Here is a 19,964-nt window from a genome sequence, read left to right as displayed (position 1 = left end):
TTAAAAACTTTTTAGAATTTAATGAAAATGAAGATACAACATACCCAAACTTATGGGACACAATGAAAGCTGTGCTAAGAGGAAAACTCATAGCGCTGAGTGCCTGCAGAAAGAAACAGGAAAGAGCATATGTCAGCAGCTTGACAGCACACCTAAAAGCTCTAGAACAAAAAGAAGCAAATACACCCAGGAGGAGTAGAAGGCAGGAAATAATCAAACTCAGAGCTGAAATCAACCAAGTAGAAACAAAAAGGACCATAGAAAGAATCAACAGAACCAAAAGTTGGTTCTTTGAGAAAATCAACAAGATAGATAAACCCTTAGCCAGACTAACGAGAGGACACAGAGAGTGCGTCCAAATTAACAAAATCAGAAATGAAAAGGGAGACATAACTACAGATTCAGAGGAAATTCAAAAAATCATCAGATCTTACTATAAAAACCTATATTCAACAAAATTTGAAAATCTTCAGGAAATGGACAATTTCCTAGACAGATACCAGGTATCGAAGTTAAATCAGGAACAGATAAACCAGTTAAACAACCCCATAACTCCTAAGGAAATAGAAGCAGTCATTAAAGGTCTCCCAACCAAAAAGAGCCCAGGTCCAGACGGGTTTAGTGCAGAATTCTATCAAACCTTCATAGAAGACCTCATACCAATATTATCCAAACTATTCCACAAAATTGAAACAGATGGAGCACTACCGAATTCCTTCTACGAAGCCACAATTACTCTTATACCTAAACCACACAAAGACACAACAAAGAAAGAGAACTTCAGACCAATTTCCCTTATGAATATCGACGCAAAAATACTCAATAAAATTCTGGCAAACCGAATTCAAGAGCACATCAAAACAATCATCCACCATGATCAAGTAGGCTTCATCCCAGGCATGCAGGGATGGTTTAATATACGGAAAACCATCAACGTGATCCATTATATAAACAAACTGAAAGAACAGAACCACATGATCATTTCATTAGATGCTGAGAAAGCATTTGACAAAATTCAACACCCCTTCATGATAAAAGTCCTGGAAAGAATAGGAATTCAAGGCCCATACCTAAACATAGTAAAAGCCATATACAGCAAACCAGTTGCTAACATTAAACTAAATGGAGAGAAACTTGAAGCAATCCCACTAAAATCAGGTACTAGACAAGGCTGCCCACTCTCTCCCTACTTATTCAATATAGTTCTTGAAGTTCTAGCCAGAGCAATCAGACAACAAAAGGAGATCAAGGGGATAAAGATCGGAAAAGAAGAGGTCAAAATATCACTATTTGCAGATGACATGATAGTATATTTAAGTGATCCCAAAAGTTCCACCAGAGAACTACTAAAGCTGATAAACAACTTCAGCAAAGTGGCTGGGTATAAAATTAACTCAAATAAATCAGTTGCCTTCCTCTATACAAAAGAGAAACAAGCCGAGAAAGAAATTAGGGAAACGACACCCTTCATAATAGACCCAAATAATATAAAGTACCTCGGTGTGACTTTAACCAAGCAAGTAAAAGATCTGTACAATAAGAACTTCAAGACACTGAGGAAAGAAATTGAAGAAGACCTCAGAAGATGGAAAGATCTCCCATGCTCATGGATTGGCAGGATTAATATAGTAAAAATGGCCATTTTACCAAAAGCGATCTACAGATTCAATGCAATCCCCATCAAAATACCAATCCAATTCTTCAAAGAGTTAGACAGAACAATTTGCAAATTCATCTGGAATAACAAAAAACCCAGGATAGCTAAAGCTATCCTCAACAATAAAAGGACTTCAGGGGGAATCACTATCCCTGAACTCAAGCAGTATTACAGAGCAATAGTGATAAAAACTGCATGGTATTGGTACAGAGACAGACAGATAGACCAATGGAATAGAATTGAAGACCCAGAAAAGAACCCACACACCTATGGTCACTTGATTTTTGACAAAGGAGCCAAAACCATCCAATGGAAAAAAGATAGCATTTTCAGCAAATGGTGCTGGTTCAACTGGAGGGCAACATGTAGAAGAATGCAGATCGATCCATGCTTATCACCCTGTAAAAAGCTTAAGTCCAAGTGGATCAAGGACCTCCACATCAGACCAGATACACTCAAACTAATAGAAGAAAAACTAGGGAAGCATCTGGAACACATGGGCACTGGAAAAATTTCCTGAACAAAACACCAATGGCTTATGCTCTAAGATCAAGAATCGACAAATGGGATCTCATGAAACTGCAAAGCTTCTGTAAGGCAAAGGACACTGTGGTTAGGACAAAACGGCAACCAACAGATTGGGAAAAGATCTTTACCAATCCTACAACAGATAGAGGCCTTATATCCAAAATATACAAAGAACTCAAGAAGTTAGACCGCAGGGAAACAAATAACCCTATTAAAAAATGGGGTTCAGAGCTAAACAAAGAATTCACAGCTGAGGAATGCCGAATGGCTGAGAAACACCTAAAGAAATGTTCAACATCTTTAGTCATAAGGGAAATGCAAATCAAAACAACCCTGAGATTTCACCTCACACCAGTGAGAATGGCTAAGATCAAAAACTCAGGTGACAGCAGATGCTGGCGAGGATGTGGAGAAAGAGGAACACTCCTCCATTGTTGGTGGGATTGCAGACTGGTAAAACCATTCTGGAAATCAGTCTGGAGGTTCCTCAGAAAATTGGACATTGAACTGCCTGAGGATCCAGCTATACCTCTCTTGGGCATATACCCAAAAGATGCCTCAACATATAAAAGAGACACGTGCTCCACTATGTTCATCGCAGCCTTATTTATAATAGCCAGAAAATGGAAAGAACCCAGATGCCCTTCAACAGAGGAATGGATACAGAAAATGTGGTACATCTACACAATGGAATAATACTCAGCTATCAAAAACAACGAGTTTATGAAATTCGTAGGCAAATGGTTGGAACTGGAAAATATCATCCTGAGTGAGCTAACCCAATCACAGAAAGACATACATGGTATGCACTCATTGATAAGTGGCTATTAGCCCAAATGCTTGAATTACCCTAGATCCCTAGAACAAACGAAACTCAAGACGGATGATCAAAATGTGAATGCTTCACTCCTTCTTTAAATGAGGAAAAAGAATACCCTTGGCAGGGAAGGGAGAGGCAAAGATTAAAACAGAGACTGAAGGAACACCCATTCAGAGCCTGCCCCACATGTGGCCCATACATATACAGCCACCCAATTAGACAAGATGGATGAAGCAAAGAAGTGCAGACCGACAGGAGCCGGATGTAGATCGCTCCTGAGAGACACAGCCAGAATACAGCAAATACAGAGGCGAATGCCAGCAGCAAACCACTGAACTGAGAATAGGTCCCCTGTTGAAGGAATCAGAGAAAGAACTGGAAGAGCTTGAAGGGGCTCGAGACCCCAAAAGTACAACAATGCCAAGCAACCAGAGCTTCCAGGGACTAAGCCACTACCTAAAGACTATACATGGACTGACCCTGGACTCTGACCCCATATGTAGCAATGAATATCCTAGTAAGAGCACCAGTGGAAGGGGAAGCCCTGGGTCCTGCTAAGACTGAACCCCCAGTGAACTAGTCTAAGGGGGGAGGGCGGCAATGGGGGAAGGGTTGGGAGGGGAACACCCATAAGGAAGGGGAGGGGGGAGGGGGATGTTTGCCCGGAAACCGGGAAAGGGAATAACATTCGAAATGTATATAAGAAATACTCAAGTTAATAATAAAAAAAAAAAAAAAAAAAAAAAAAAAGAGGATGAGTCTTTCCCAGAGTTTAGCCCCCTAATTGGTTATCCAATGCCAAGTGGTTATTTACATATGATAGTAAATGGGTTCAGCAAGCAGTATTTATATATTAATCCACTTATATCTGTAAGTAATAATATATACATACACACTATATCTGGTGTAACAATAATTAAAGAGGACATATAATTAAATTAAATATAATATAATTAAAGAGGAAATAGCTGAAGAACAAAGAGGAAGAGATGAAAATAGTATACACCTATATGTAATTTAAAAAAAAAAGTAGAATCTTTTGAAAAAGTAAAATACGATAGGAATCAACAACTAAGCTGTTGGAGAAGGCTCCATGAGATGATTAATCAGTAAAATAGGCCACACAAAACAGCACATATTATCAATCATGTCCTCTATACTGGTAAGGCCAAGCAAACTGTGTACTGTATACATATGCAAATGAATATGCTAACAAGAAAAAGTTAAAAATGTACTCCTCTCAAACCCAATCTTCAACCACTATGAAGACCAAATGCTTTGTATAGAAAAAAATCCCTGACTAAATCCCTGACTAAAAATCCCTGAAGAGTTCAGACCACTATCATTTGCAGTAAATTTCTGCATAAAACTACTAGTAGAAATATATGTATGTTTTAAACACACATACACACACACAGACACACACACACACACACACACAAAGATTAATTTGCTTTCTATTGCTGTAATAAAAACCATGAAAAGAACAATTTGAGAAGAAAGAGTTTGTTTCACATGTCCCAATCACAATCCATCACTCAGAGAACCCAAAGCAAAATTCAAAGAACAATAACCTGGAGGCAGGACTAAAGCAAAGGCTATAGAGGAACACTGCCTACTGACTTGCTCCTCATGTCTTACTCGGCCTGCTTTCTTATAACACAGGACCAGCATTCAACAGGTGTCATCATCCCCAGTTAGATGAGTCCTCCCATATAAATCATTAATCAAGAAAATGCCCACCACAGCTCCCTGTACCCAAATCCCATGGGGGAGAGAGCTGGACCCTCAGAAGTGCGGACACTCCTGAGAACTCAGAGGAGACAACTACTTTCTTCTGACATTCCCAACACAGGAAGAAATCGCCTAGTGCCATCTGTGCCCCCTGGGCACAGGGACTGAGGAGCAGTCCAGGACAGGACCGTTCTTTGGGGTTCTGCCTGCACCAAGAGCTGAAAGCCAGTGGCCAGGAGTGCCTACATACCTGAGAGCAGAGGATAAGACCAACTTTTCTGCTCCAAAAGAACTGACTAGTGGAATCAGGACACAAAAAGGCAGAACTGGGATAGAACACTTACAGTTTCTGGCTGTGCCTGGAACCTAACAGAACCAATCCCACAGCTCTCTACACATTAATCCCATGAGGGAGAGAGGTGAACCCCAAGAAGTGCAGACAATCCTGAGACCTCCAGAGAGACCACCACTTCAGCCCACTTCTGTTCACATTCCTGGCCAAAGAAGAAACTGAATGGTGTCTCCGGATATAGGAATATAGGAGCAGTCAGCAGCAGGAACCTTCTGATTTCTGCCTGCTCCCCCAGAAAGGAACTGCAATGGTCCTACAGCTCCCTGTTCCCAAATCCTGTTGGAGAGAGAGCTAGACCCTCAGAAGTACAGACACTGCTGAGAACTCAAAGACAACTACTTTGTGCCCGTATTCCTGACCCAAAAGGAAATCTCCTAGTGCCTTCTGTGCCCACTGAAGCAGTCATGGGCAGGACCCTTTGGGTTTCTACCTGCACCAAGAGTTGAAAGGCAGTCGCCAAGAGTGCCTACACACCTGACAGCAGAGGTAAGACCAACTCTTCTACATCAAGCAACCAGCCAGGAGGCTTCAGGTCACAAAAACCCAGGAGCAGCTCTCTATTCCCAGAACCGGCTGAAAGAAAATAGGTCTACAGGAATAACAACATACAGGAATATAGGAGGCTCAAGCCACTGTCAGAGACAGCAAGACAAGGTAACACCAGAGACAACCTCATGGTGAGAGGCAACCATGGGACCCTAAACAACAGAAACCAAGACTACTTGGCATTATCAGAGCCCAGATCTCCCAACAAAGCAAATGCTGGATATCCAAACACACCAGAAGAGCAAGGCTGAGATTTAAAACCACATTTTAGGATGATGATGGAGGACTTTTGAAGGACATAAATAACTCGTTCCTTTAAAGAAATACAGGACAACACAAGTAAACAAGTAGAAGCCCTTAAAGAGGAAACACAAAAATCCCTTAAAGAATTAAAAGAAAACACAACCAAACAGGTGAAGGAATTAAACAAAACTGTCCAGGATGTAAAAATGAAAATAGAAACAATAAAGAAAGCACAAAGGGTGCACATTCATTAAAAAAAAAAAAAAAAAAACCTGACTAAAGCTCAAATCACACATTGCACATCTCACAATAATAGTAAGAGATTTCAACACCCCACTCTCATCAATGAACAGATCATGGAAAGAGAAATTAAACAGAGACATAGAGAAACTAACAGATTTTATGAACAAAATAGAAATTTATAGAACATTTCATCCTAAAACAAAAGAATATACCTTCTTCTCAGCACATCATGATACCTTCTCCAAAATTAACCATATAGTTGGTCATAAAACAGGCTTCAACAGATACAGAAATATCCCATAGATAGAAATGATCCCATGCATCCTATCAGACCACCACAGACTAAGGCTGGTCTAGAATAACAAGAAAAACAAACAACAGAAACAGAACCACAAACAGAAAGCCCACACATACATGGAAGATAAACAATGCTCCACTCAATGATAAAATAGTAAAGGAAGAAATAAAGAAGGAAAATTAAAAGACTTTTTAGATTTTAATGGAAACGAAGGCACAACATAACCAAACTTATAGTACACAATGAATTTTGCTAAGAGAAAAATTCAAAGCTCTGAGTGCCTCCAAAGATAAACAAGAGAGAGCATACTTGAGCATCTTGACAGCGCACCTAACGGCTCTAGAACAAAAGGAATCAAATACACCCAAGGAGTAGAAGGCAGGAAATAATCATACTGAGAGCTGAAATCAACCAAGTAAAAACAAAAAGGACTGTACAAATAATGAATAAAACCAGGAGATGGTTCAATGAGAAAATTAACAAGAAAGATAAACCCTTAGCAGACTAACCAGAGGGCACAGAGATAATATCCAAACTGAAAAATTACAAATGAAAAAGGGAGACAAAACAACAGAATCTGAGAAAATTCAAAAAAGCATCAGATCCTACTACAAAAGCCTATATTCAACAAAACTAGAAAATCTGGAGGAATGGACAATTTTCTAGACAAATACCAGGTACTAAAGTTAAATCACAATCAGATAATCTATCTAAACAACCCCATAACTCCTAAGGAAATAGAAGCAGTCATTAAAGGTCTCCCAACCAAAAAGAGCCCAGGTCCACACAGGTTTAGTGCAGAATTCTATCAGACCTTCATAGAAGACCTCATACCAATACTATCCAAACTATTCTACAGAATAGAAACAGATGGAGCACTTTCCAATTCCTTTTATGAAGCAACAATTATGCTTATAACTAAACCACACAAAGACACAACAAAGAAAGAGAACTTCAGACCAATTTCCCCTATGAATATTGACGAAAAAATACTCAATAAAAATCTTGCAAACAGAATCCAAGAATATATCAACGTGATCATCCGCCATGATCAAGTAGGCTTCATCCCAGGGATGCAGGGACGGATCAATATATGGAAATCCATCAACATAATCCACTCAAAGAAAAAAACCACATGATCATTTCATTAGATGCTGAGAAAGCATTTGACAAAATTCAACACTCGTTTATGATAAAAGTCCTGGAAAAATCAGGAATTCAAGAACCATACCTAAATATAGTAAAAGCAATACACAACAAACCAGTAGCCATCATCAAACTAAATGAAGAGAAACTTGAAGTCAATCCCACTAGAATCTGGGACTAGACAAGGCTGCCCACTCCTTCCCTACTTATTCAATATCATACTCGAAGTTCTAGCCACAGCATTCAGAGAATAAAAAGAGGTCAAAGGGATACAAATTAGAAAGGAAGAAGTCAAAATATCACTATTTGCTGATGATATGATAGTATACTTAAGTGACCCCAAAAGTTCCACCAGAGAACTATTAAGCCTGATAAACAACTTCAGCAAAGTGGCTGGGTATAAAATTAACTCAAAACAAATCAGTAGACTTCCTCTACTCAAAGGATAAACAGGTGGATAAATAAATTAGGGAAACAGCACTTTTCACAATAGTCCCACATAATATAAAATACCTCACTGTGACTTTAACCAAGCAAGTGAAAGATCTATATGACAAGAACTTCAAGTCTCTGAAAAAAGAAATTGAAGATCTCACAAGATGGAAAGACCTCCCATGCTTATGGATTGGCAGGATTAATATAGTAAAAATGACCATTTTGCCAAAAGCAATCTACAGGTTCAATGCAATCCCCATCAAAATTCAAACTCAATTCTTCATAGAAGTAGAAAAAGTAATTTGCAAATTCATTTGAAATAACAAAAACCCAGGAGAGCAGAAACTATCCTCAACAATTAAAGAACTTCTGGGGGGAAAATGATCCCTGACCTCAAGCAGTAATACAGGGCAATAGTGATTAAAAACTGTATGGTATTGGTACAGAGGTAGGCAAGTAGATCAGTGGAATAAAATTGAAGACCCAGAAATGAACCCACACACCTATGGTCACTTCATCTTTAACAAAGGAGCTAAAACCATCCAATTAAAAAAAGATAGCTGGGCTGGAGAGATGGCTCAGCGGTTAAAAGCACCCGACTACTCTTCTAGAGATCCTGAGTTCAATTCCCAGCAACCACGTGGTGGCTCACAACCATCTGTAAAGGGATCTGATACCCTCTTCTGGTGTATCTGAAGACAGCTACAGTGTACTTATATATAATAAATGAATAAATCTTTTTAAAAAAATGTTTAAAAAAAAGTTTAAAAAAAAAGATAGCTGATGACAACAACATTGCAAGTCTGAGGTCCACATCAAAAAAAAAAAAAAAAAAAAAAAAGATAGCATTTCCAACAAATGGTGCAGGTTCAACTGGAGGTCAACATGTAGAAGAATTCACATGGACCCATTTTTAATGCCCTGTACAAAGCTTACGTCCAACTACATCAAGGACCTCCACATCAAATCAGATACACTCAAACTAATAGAAGAAAAAGTGGGGAAGAGTCTCGATCACATGGGCACTGGAGAAAATTTCCAGAACAAAACACCAATGGCTTATATCTAAAATCAAGAATGGACAAATGGGGCTTCATAAAAATGCAAAGCTTCTGTAAGGCAAAGGACACGGTCATTAGGACAAAATGGCAACCAACAGATTGGGAAAAGATCTTTACCAATCCTATATCTGATAGAGGGCTAATGTCCAAAATATACAAAGAACTCAAGAAGTTAGACCGCAGGGAGACAAATAACCCTATTAAAAAATGGGGTACAGGCTGGGGATTTAGCTCAGTGGTAGAGCGCTTACCTAGGAAGCGCAAGGCCCTGGGTTCGGTCCCCAGCTCCGAAAAAAAAGAACCAAAAAAAAAAAAAAAAAAAAAAATGGGGTACAGAGCTAATCAAAGAATTCTCAACTGAAGAATATCGAATGGCTGAGAAACACCTAAAGAAATGCTCAACATCCTTAGTCATCAGGGAAATGCAAATCAAAACAACCCTGAAATTCCACCTCACACCAGTCAGAATGGCTAAGATCAAAACTTCAGGTGACAAAAGATACTGGTGAGAATGTGGAGAAAGAGGAACACTCCTCCATTGTTGGTGGGATTGCAAACTGGTTCAACCACTCTAGAAATCAGTGTGGAGGTTCTCAGAAAATTGACCATTGCACTACCTGAAGACCCAGCTATACCTCTCTTGGGCATATACCCAAAAGATGCTCCAACATACAACAAAGACACATGCTCCACTATGTTCATAGCAGCCTTATTTATAATAGCCAGAAGCTGGAAAGAACCCAGATGCCCTTCAACAGAAGAATGGATTCAGAAAATGTGGTACATCTACACAATGGAGTACTACTCAGCTATCAGAAACAATGACTTCATGAAATTCATAGGCAAATGGATGGAATTTAGCAAGTATCATCCTGAGTGAAGTAACCCAATCACAACAAAACACCCATCGTAAAGACTCACTGATAAATGGATATTAGCCCAAAAGCTCGAATTACCCAAGATGCAATCCATAGACCACATGAAGCTCAAGAAGGATGGCCTTCTTAAAAGGGCAAACAAAAATATTTGTAGGATGGGATATGGAGGCAAAGTTTGGATCAGAGATGGAAGTAACGGCCATTCAGAGCCTGTCCCACATGTGGCCCATATATATGCAGCCACCAAAACTAGATAAGATTGATGAAGCTAAGAAATGTATGCTGACAGGAACCAGATATACATGTCTCCCAAGAGACACAACCAGAGCATGTCAAATACAGAGGCGAATGCTAGCAGCAAACCATTTAACTGAGAACAGGGTCCTGTTGGAGGAGTTAGAGAAAGGATTGAAAGAGGTGAGGGGTTTGCAACCCCATAAGAACAACAATGCCAACCAACCAGAGTTCCCAGGGACTAAACCACTACCCAAAGACTATAGACATGGACTGACCCAAGGCTCCAACTGCATACATAGCAGAGGATGGCCTTGTTGGACACCAATGAGAGGAGATCCCTTGGTCCTGCCAAGGTTGGACACCCCCCCACCCCCCCACTGTAGTGCAAGTTCAGGAGTGTATGGCGGGGATACACCCTTATAGAAGAAGGAGAGGGGGATGTGGTGGGGAATAACATTTGAAATGTAAATAAAAAAATCAATAAAAGAAAAAGAACATACAAAAAAAGAAAAGAAAAGAAAATGCCCTACAGACTTACAAATCTGATAAAGGCATGCATTTCCATAACTGAGATTCCCTTTTCCCAGGTGATTCTAGCTTATGTCAGTCAAACTGACAAAAAACAAAGCAGCACAACATCTTAACACATGAAAAACAAATTCAAAACATAGAGGTAAATTGATTTTGAAAGAAATAAAATTCAATCTATAAATTGTTCAAACAATACCTTATGATTACATTTTAGAACTAAAAATAAAACCAAGTATGTCTAAAACTCATCAGAAAAACTACAGAATGCCATGATTCAATGATGTTCTTGGTGGCATAAGAAAGAGAAGTTCACCAAGAAGCTAAGCCTTCATTTTCAAACAAGCAGTGGAGTTTAGTCTTCCTGGAAAAGACTGACCCCAACTAGCTCACTCCAGCCAGTTACTCTATTCAATCATTACGCAAAAGTAATTGGTGATTGAAAAAGTTCAACTACTAAAGTTATAAGAACTCCAAAGTTTATCTACCAGGAGTGTCTTAGGACCAAGGTTGGTGCAGCTGCAAGCTCTCATGTAGCAACAAGTGCAGACGATCCCAGAAGGCAACATTTCTTCAAAATTCAATCAGACTCAAAACAATTTCTCAGCCTCTACTGATTAAACCAGTCATAGTAAAGGCTTTGCTGATACATTTCAATCAAAGCCAGTCACAAAAGACTTACTATACATTTCACTTAACGAGAGACATAGAGGCTTTACTATACATAACACTATAGAAAACCAAGAAATATATAGTTTTAATAACTAAATGTTTATTACTTACCTAATAATTTCTAAAACTTCAAATGTATTTTTGATATCATAACACTATTTATCCATTCAATATATATAGTACAAGTACCTGTCATATCTTAGGTTACACTATCTGCAGTGGTAAACAAACCAGACAATGTCACCTGCATGTATTATTTTTTTAACTGTTTGAAAGGTTTGACCTTCCTTCAAAATCGATCTCAACAACATCTACAAAATGAAAATTCTCCCTCACTGGTTAAATATCATAAAAGCTTTGTACTCATTAAAAGCCACATAGCACTGTGTACAGAGATATTATGCTTACCAAAAAAGATTTTTATTTAAATTCATTTTTTTATTGTGCATGTTCTCATACATGTGCCACATGGAAGTAAGAGGACAATTTGTGGGAGTTGGTTCTCTCATTCCTCAATATAAGTCCCAAGCACAGAACTCAGAAAGTTGATCTTGACAGAAAAGAACCTTTGTCTGCTGAGTCATCTCACTGGACTAAGAATACTAATTTTGTTTTAGTATACATAATTTGATTGCTCTTAAGTACAAACTACTCTTGAACTATCAACATAGCAGCAAATGTCTGTGTCAGTGAATTCACTTATCAATAACTTAAGAGTAATATATTTTAACAATATTAGATAAATAAAAGACTAAATATTTTATAACAGATTTAATAATATTGGTTCTTCATTTTTGTATTATCTTTCATTGTAATTATAAAAGAACTCTAGGGGGCTTGGAGATTTAGCTCAATAGTAGAGAACTTGGCTTGCAATCAAAAGGTCCTGGGTTCAATTCTCAGCGCAAAATAATAATAATAATAATAATAATAATAATAATAATAATAATAATAGTTATTAGAAAAGTTATGTGGTCAGCAAGATGCCTTAATGGATAAAAGCAGTTGCCTCAGAAGCCTGAAGACCTGAGATTCATTCCTGGAACCAACTCCACAAAGTTGCTCCAAGACCACCACACAAAAGTTGTTTGGAACATGAATGCTCACACAAGCACATCCTACTCACATACACACACATGCACACACACTTGTGCTAATAAAAAAGTTTCTTAATAGTTTGAGTGATGAGGTGTTCAATCTATAATTAAAATCCCATTCTCAGTAAGAGCTAAAAGAATGGGGTCTACTTGTATATATATTTTTAATTCAAACTTTAATTTTTATACCACACTAGAAATAACAGGAAAGACTCTTTGTCATTTGTATACTATGTAAAATATGCACTCACGCACGCAAGTTACTTTTATGATTTATCAGCTAAATTCATCCAAAGATCTGCTTCCATTCATAATAACTATACAAGAAATTTAAACAATGTTTTTGACTGGTCTATTAGGTTTGGCATGTTTTTTAAAATACTTGGAGATTTCATTATTCTGAGATTGAGCTTTTTTTCTGAGATTTTTACAGGAAGAGGAGAAAAGAGCAGGAGAGGGAGCATAGTCAGTTTTAAGGGGATTTTCAGATGACTTTTAACCTTTAAACGATCCTTTTGCCTCTACACGTAGAATCAGGTGTATATATCATCAAACCATGTTTATGAGTACTGATGATTAAACACAGGGCCTCATGTATGCTAGACAAACATTAATATTTTTATTTTGGGCATCAAATACCACATAAAAAAAAAAACACTAAGGTTTAAAAATATAACCATAAATTCTTTAACAGTCTTCCCTTCAAGAATGAAAATTTTGCTGGGTATGATGACACCTATAGACCCAGAACGAGGGAGACAGAGACAGAAGGACTACAAATTCAATGTCAGCCTAAGCTTTTTAGTGACTGGTTATCTCCTTGCCTCAAAAACAAAAGACTTCATTCTTCTCCCCATTCAGTATATGATGTACCTACTCAATTTCTCTAGAAGAAACCAACAGCTACTATATGAGAATTCAGAGAACACCGCCAAAGTGGTAGCAGAAAGAATGTAAGATCAGGAAGATAGAAAGTAACAAAGATATGCCATCTACTAGACAGGACACAGACATGTTAATTGTGAACTTTCAGAAGCAGTGGCTGTCTACGATGAGTCTGCACAATATTGCACTATCAATTGTAAGTCAATGAAGGGGGACTCTATTGGCTAGTGATGAATTTGGAAAAAGAGTTGTATTCCCACGGGTGAACCTAACTGGCTCCATTCAATATTTGTAAGTCTGTGATCACTCATACACCCCGTATTAAACTCAGTAGGTCAAAAAACAAGAGGGCAAGACTATGGAAATGGGACCTATTAGGAGGAGAGGGAGCTGACACAGGAGTTAAGGAGATAAGAATGGGTAGTACCAGAATATGTTAAATACCTGTATGAAATTGTCGAAGAACAAATTTAATTTAAAAAAGGAAAGAAAGAAAGAAAGAAAGAGAGAGAGAAAGAAAGAAAGAAAGAGAGAGAGAGAGAAAGAAAAAGAAAGGAAGGAAGGAAGAAATAAAGAAAGCCAATCCTGAACTCTAAAGTTACATATTCATGTAGAAGTACTTCAGATAAAACAGACCAATATCTGCAATTTACTCAAATGTGTTTTTAAAGATGTGTGAGTAGATAGCAGGACTGGTGTGGGATAAAGAAAACAGTAATATATCTATGTTTCTACACATTTGTAAAGTTCCACTTAAAGGACAAGAAACATGGACTTTAGCCTCATAAAAGGACCCCTCCTGGGACAAATCTTCCAGCCAAGTTCTCAGTCAGCCACCCTCCCGGTCATAGCCTTAACAGTAAATGTGGCAGAAATCCTAAGCTTAATTACTTATCTAAATGAATCCTAGGTTTCTGACTTTTATAATTATGAGCTAGCTTTTAGTTTTAAGAATTTTTATAGTAATAACTAATATAATAGATATTTTCCTATATTATTTTTAAATTGTGCATGCTCATTTTAGTCTTAAAATTATGAATAAAATTTTCCCTAGCAAAGCTAAAAAGAACTAAAAACCTCTGATAACTAAAGAAAATAAAGAGAACCATTTCTAGATTTTACAAATGGGATTATAAAATGCAGAATAATTTCTTTAGAATTAAGCGAGTATAAGCCATCATTTGAAGAACAGAAACCAGAGATGAAGACAAGGGATGAAAAAGAAGGCTCCTGCTTTTCATCCCAGGCTTCTCAGGCTTCTCTGTCTATTTGGCTTCTTGCCTCACATACCTCTTTGGAAGGAATACAGACATAAACACAACTGACTCACTTGCTACTGTTAGCCAGCTGCCTGAACTCCTTCACAGTCATGGGCTTTTTCTGGATGTTGTATTGAGTAAACAGTCCCGACTGTCCTGTGACCATCTGCTGAATTGGTGCTGGAATAAGCAAATTATCAATATCATCATAGCATTGTCTTGGCTTCCACTCCTTAGGAGGAATCACCTAAAAACAAAACAAAATATTAACCTGAAACTCCAAATTAATAATTATACAAATTATTTTTCAAAAGAACATAACATTTTCTCTGTGACAAAAGTACTGTAAAAACTCATTAATACTTTACAATAAGGATATATGATTCTAATAACAAAATTCACTACACTCAAAACTACATTTGTATTGCCTCATTTTTAGTGCCCCTCATAACAATTGCTTTTACTTTTTTACAAGTTTTTAAAGCATACAAAATGACTAAGTATAAAAAAGCTATAAGACAGGCTGAGATATTTATTAGGTGTTTATAAAACAGGCATAAATGTTAGATGAAACACCAATGACATCAGAACAAACAATGAACCACTGTGTTACCTCTCAACAGAAGATGAAATGTTGATGGACTCTTCCTCAAGGAACACAAAGAAGTTCATCTTTACAGAATTTTATCTATGTGTCATTTTTTTTTAATGTGGTACAGATCAGTAAATGTTCAGTCAATATTTTCTCTTTAGACTTCTGTTATATACAATATAGTATATAATAAGGTTGCTGTGGACATCTAGAAGACTTCTGAGTTTGTCTCCTTACATGGACAAAGAACTAAATGCCCCCAAAAACCAAGACACACTGAGGTGAAAGCTTTACACATTCGGCATGGGAGTGGCCTAAGCCTGGAAGTCCATTTAAACAGATGCTGGCTTGGGTATTTTACAGGGACCCGAGGTTTTCTCCTTTCTCCTATTGGTTCTGGTTAGACACCAACCTATGTGCCTTCCTATTGGTTCTCCTCATAATATTTTCCATAATGTCTTCCGATAACAAGAAGCAGCCATCTCAGGGATGTCGCTTTCACCTTCCTTGCCTTCCTTGCCTTCCTTTGTCCCTCTAACTCTCCTTCATTGGCAAATAGCATGGTAGCAAACGAGTATGTGTCTGAAAGCCAGCTTTCTGTGAAGATGAGGAAAAGTTTAATTTGTAACTTTTGTCTATTTCCATGGTATCCTTCTTCCAACACCCGCAGTACTTTTTGTTTTGTTTTGTGCTTGGTGTTTTCAGACAAATTCTTAAGCAACTCAGACTGTTCTTGAATTTGTTTTCATATCTATGAATGCCCCTGAATGCCTCCTACTTCTCCTAAATATTGGGACTGCATGCATGCACCAGAATACCTAAGAAAATTCTTAAAATATTTTAATATTGAAGGGGCTGGAGAGATGGCTCAGTGGTTAGGAACACTGACTGCTCTTCCAGAGATCCCCGGTTTAATTCCCAAGCAACCATATGGTGGCTCACAACCATCTGAAATGGGACCCGATGCCTTCTTCTGGTGTGTCTGAACACAGTTACAGTACACTCAAATAAATAAAATAAATAAGCCTTAAAAAAATTAAGATTAAAAGATAGCACTCTTACAGAAAATGAATTATTAAAAACCAAAACAGAGGACCAAGAAGCAGACTATCATTACCCCTCTGAAGTCCCCCACGCACTCTTTTCCAAAGAGTTCAAGTGGCAACAACTACCACATTTATTGGTAACAACTTATGTGGCTATACATCCCTAAATATTTGTTTTGGCTTTATTTTGTATATATAACATGTCTGCACATCTTTGTGTTTGTATATATGTATTTGGATACATGTGTTTATGTATATATGTGGAGGCCAGAGGTTGATATCAAATGTCTTCCTCTATTGCTATCCACCTTACTTTATTTTATTTTATTTCATTTTTATTTTGAAACAAAGTCTCTCATTAAGCCCAGAATCCTCTCTTCACCTTCCCAGCACTAGGGTATAGCGATGAGGTTTTTTTTTTTAACACCTGGCTTTTTTTTAACATGCATATTAGAAATCTGAACTCAGGACCTCATGACTGTATACTTAACATCTCCTCAGTCTACATCAATACTACTTTTTTAAAAGGTATAAGAGTGTAAAAGTGGGAGACTTGAGAGAAGGCTCAGCAGGTAACAGTACTCTAATTCCAGGGGATCCAACAGGTACCTGCACTCATATGTACGTACTCACACAGAAAACAATTTAAAATAAATCTTTTGTTAAGACACTATATTATAATCTTGGTAACTGAAAGGAAATCAGAGTATTTAATTATTAGAAATATCAACTGTGAGTGCAAAAGACACAACTCAATAGCTGAGAGCACTTGCTGCTCTTCCCAAGGACTTCCAACACCCACATCAGGAAGCTCACAAATGCCTATGACTCCACAAGATCTGACACTCTCTTCTGCCCTCTGCAGACACCTGCAAAGACATAGCATATACTCACATCAACACACAAAGGTAAGTCAAAATAATTCTTAAGAGTAAGAAATATCAAGCATGCAGCAGGCAGGGGTGCTGTACTCCTTTAATCGGGAGGCAAAAGCCCGAAGATCTCCTTGAATTCGAGGCCAGCCTGGTCTTCAGAGCTAGTTCCAGGACAGGCAAGGCTACAGAGAGAAACCTGTCTCAGAAAAAAAGAGGAGGAGGAGAAGAAGGAGGAAGAAGAGAAAGGGAAGGGGTGGGGAGGTGAAAAGGAAGGGAAGGGGAAAGGGGGACAAGGAGAAGAGAGAGGGAAAGGGAAAGGAGAGAAGGGAAATAGAAAGGAGAAATATCTAGCATGCACAAAGTCTGGAGTGCTATCTCCAGAACCACACAAGCTTGGCATGGTAGTACAAGCCTGTAATATCGCCATCCAGACATAGCAAGGTCAAGGCCAGCCTGAAACAAGAGATCCTATCTCAAAAATAAAACAAAAAAATTAGTGGCTCAAGAAATATCTCAGTGGAAAAGAGCACTTACTGGTTTTACAGGAAACTCCCATCACCCAAATGGCAATTCACAGCTCCCTATAACTCAATTCCAGGGGATTCAATGTCCTCCTCTGACCTCTGAGATCTCCTACACACAAGTGGTACACATGCACTCAAGCCGCCACCTGAGTTTTATCCCTGGAATTCTTGGCGGAAAGAGAAAAATTACTTCCAAAGGTTGTTTGACCTCTGAATGTACCCAAACTCACATCATACACACACACACACACACACACACACACACACACACACACACACACACACACACACATTTTTAATTTTAAAAACAAAAAGAAGTAAATAATATTACTTTTTCCCAAGAATATTTGATTTTTTTCTTAAAACTTTTTTTTTTAATTTTTATTGTATAGGTAAGTGTTGCCTACCTACACAACATGGTTGTCTGGCGTCCTTGGAGTTATGAATGACTGTATACTGCCATCTGGGTGCTGGAACTAAAGCCACAGCAATAACAGCAAGTGGTTTTAATCACTAAACCTAGCCTCTCCAGCCCACCAGGGATATTTTTAAGTAATTTTCTAATGATAGAGAACAAAGCATAAAATAAAACTAAAGTGATCACAAAGTTAAGCCTATCAGTTCTAAGTTTGAGGCCAGTCTGTATATATAGTGAATTCTAGGCCGGACAAGTATACACGGAAAGACCCCCATCTCAAAGAGAAGGAAGGGAAGAAGGAGGGAGGGAGAGAAGGGAAGAAGGAAGATTGATCCAAGTCTATACCAAATATTTTCTTTTGAATTAATTTTAAATTTCTTTTTCTTTTCCCAAGGTGCGTGGGGGATGGAAGTGGCATGCAAGTGGAGATTAGAAGACAACTCTCAGGAGTTGGTTCTCTTTCCACTACCCCCAGGATCCAGGGCTCAACAGTCAGAAGCCGGTAAAGCAAGTGCTTTAACAAGTCATCCTACAGTTCCATTTTAAATCTTTAAATATCAAATTACCTCACACAGTTTGAAACCAAGTACAAGGTGTTTGGTCAAACAATTTAATAGTAACACCTTTATATTTAATGAGTTAAAGTAAAGGAAACCTATTCTGCTATATTTTTATCAACTCTATATACTACCTTCCTGAGTATATCAAGATAGAATACATACTTTATGTATTCCCCAAACCCAGGCATTTCTAGCTAAAGTATGCATGCCCACTAGATATGTTGAAGCCATATGCTATCTATAAACTGGCAAAAAAAAAGAACAATGCTATCATCATCTTGCAGGCTCCGGTATATGTCTTCACTCTCTTTTGTTTCTGAAACACATATATATGTGTATATGTTTATGTATATAATGAGAGAAGTAAACAAAATTGGACTAATCTGAAATCAAACTCTCTACTATTGAAGTACTTAAATATTGATTACTGTAAGTTAAGACAATTATTGTAAGTTAAGACAAATCCATGAAATGTTGTCAATAATACATTAACCACAGGGGAACTTTATTCCTCCAAAAAGAAAAACATCCACATCTATATAGTCTGGATTTTTAACCAAGTAATTTGGTTTGTTGGAGTTCTATACACTTAAATCACTTCAACCTCCAGAGTAAACGGACTAGGTTAAACATAATTTATGTGACAATGAGAACATAGCAAACTATGATTAGAAACAAGCAGTTCACCTGTCATCCTAACGTAACATCCTAATGTAACAAAACATTATTATGCTATGTTGAGGGTGTGATATACTGGATTCAGGTGTACTTGTAATCTCATTTATTGTATTCTGTTACACCCTATCACAGGTTTACTCAGTGTACTACAGCTCCCTCATGAGTAGCTGCTATTTCCTCTTCTAGTTACTAAACAGGTCACCTTACCACTAGACAGTATACTAATCTCAGTGGACAAAAGATGTTTTCAAAAAACAAAAAAGGGGACAAAAAAAGTTTTCATAAAAAGGTCAAATAATGAACACAGTGTAGTAACACACGTACCATCCCTCCAGCTTTCAATGACAGATACTGAACAACCAGGTTTCCAGGCTATTCTGGGATATATGAGAATTCTGTCTGAAAAAATAAATAAATAAACAGACCGATAGCTGGATATCTGGAAAGGAGAAAATGATCTCCAGCTTCTCTCTAAACAATTAAAGCCCAAATTCTTGATAATACAGTACATATTATTACATATTTATGCCAAATGACTAGAAAATAACATCTTCTGTTAAACTGAAGAATGAGTCCCTTATCTCTCCCTCAAATAATAATCTGAAAGCTCTCAGACCAAAACTAACAGAGCAAATTCTAAACAACTTTTATA

At 37.7% G+C, this 19,964-nt stretch overlaps 1 protein-coding gene across 8 annotated transcripts in view; it reads right to left on the bottom strand.

Annotated features, from left to right (window-relative positions):
- The window catches only part of Kdm4c (lysine demethylase 4C), a 192,671-nt gene that overhangs the window by 156,756 nt on the left and 15,951 nt on the right, over nt 1–19,964 (bottom strand). For 5 of the 8 annotated variants that reach the window (XM_087548041.1, XM_087548044.1, XM_087548046.1 and 2 more), the window contains 1 exon segment: nt 14,691–14,866. The exons of 2 other annotated variants lie outside the window; for them this stretch is intronic. In XM_087548041.1, the coding sequence (XP_087404167.1) occupies nt 14,691–14,866 (176 nt within the window). 8 annotated transcript variants of the gene reach the window in all.

This window comes from Rattus norvegicus, chromosome 5 (genome assembly GCF_021556685.1).
Source record: "Rattus norvegicus strain SHRSP/BbbUtx chromosome 5, alternate assembly SHRSP_T2T, whole genome shotgun sequence".
Classification (NCBI taxonomy): Eukaryota; Metazoa; Chordata; class Mammalia; order Rodentia; family Muridae; genus Rattus; species Rattus norvegicus.
Note: the sequence above shows the minus strand (reverse complement) of the source record. Positions and strands in the feature narration are given on the sequence as shown.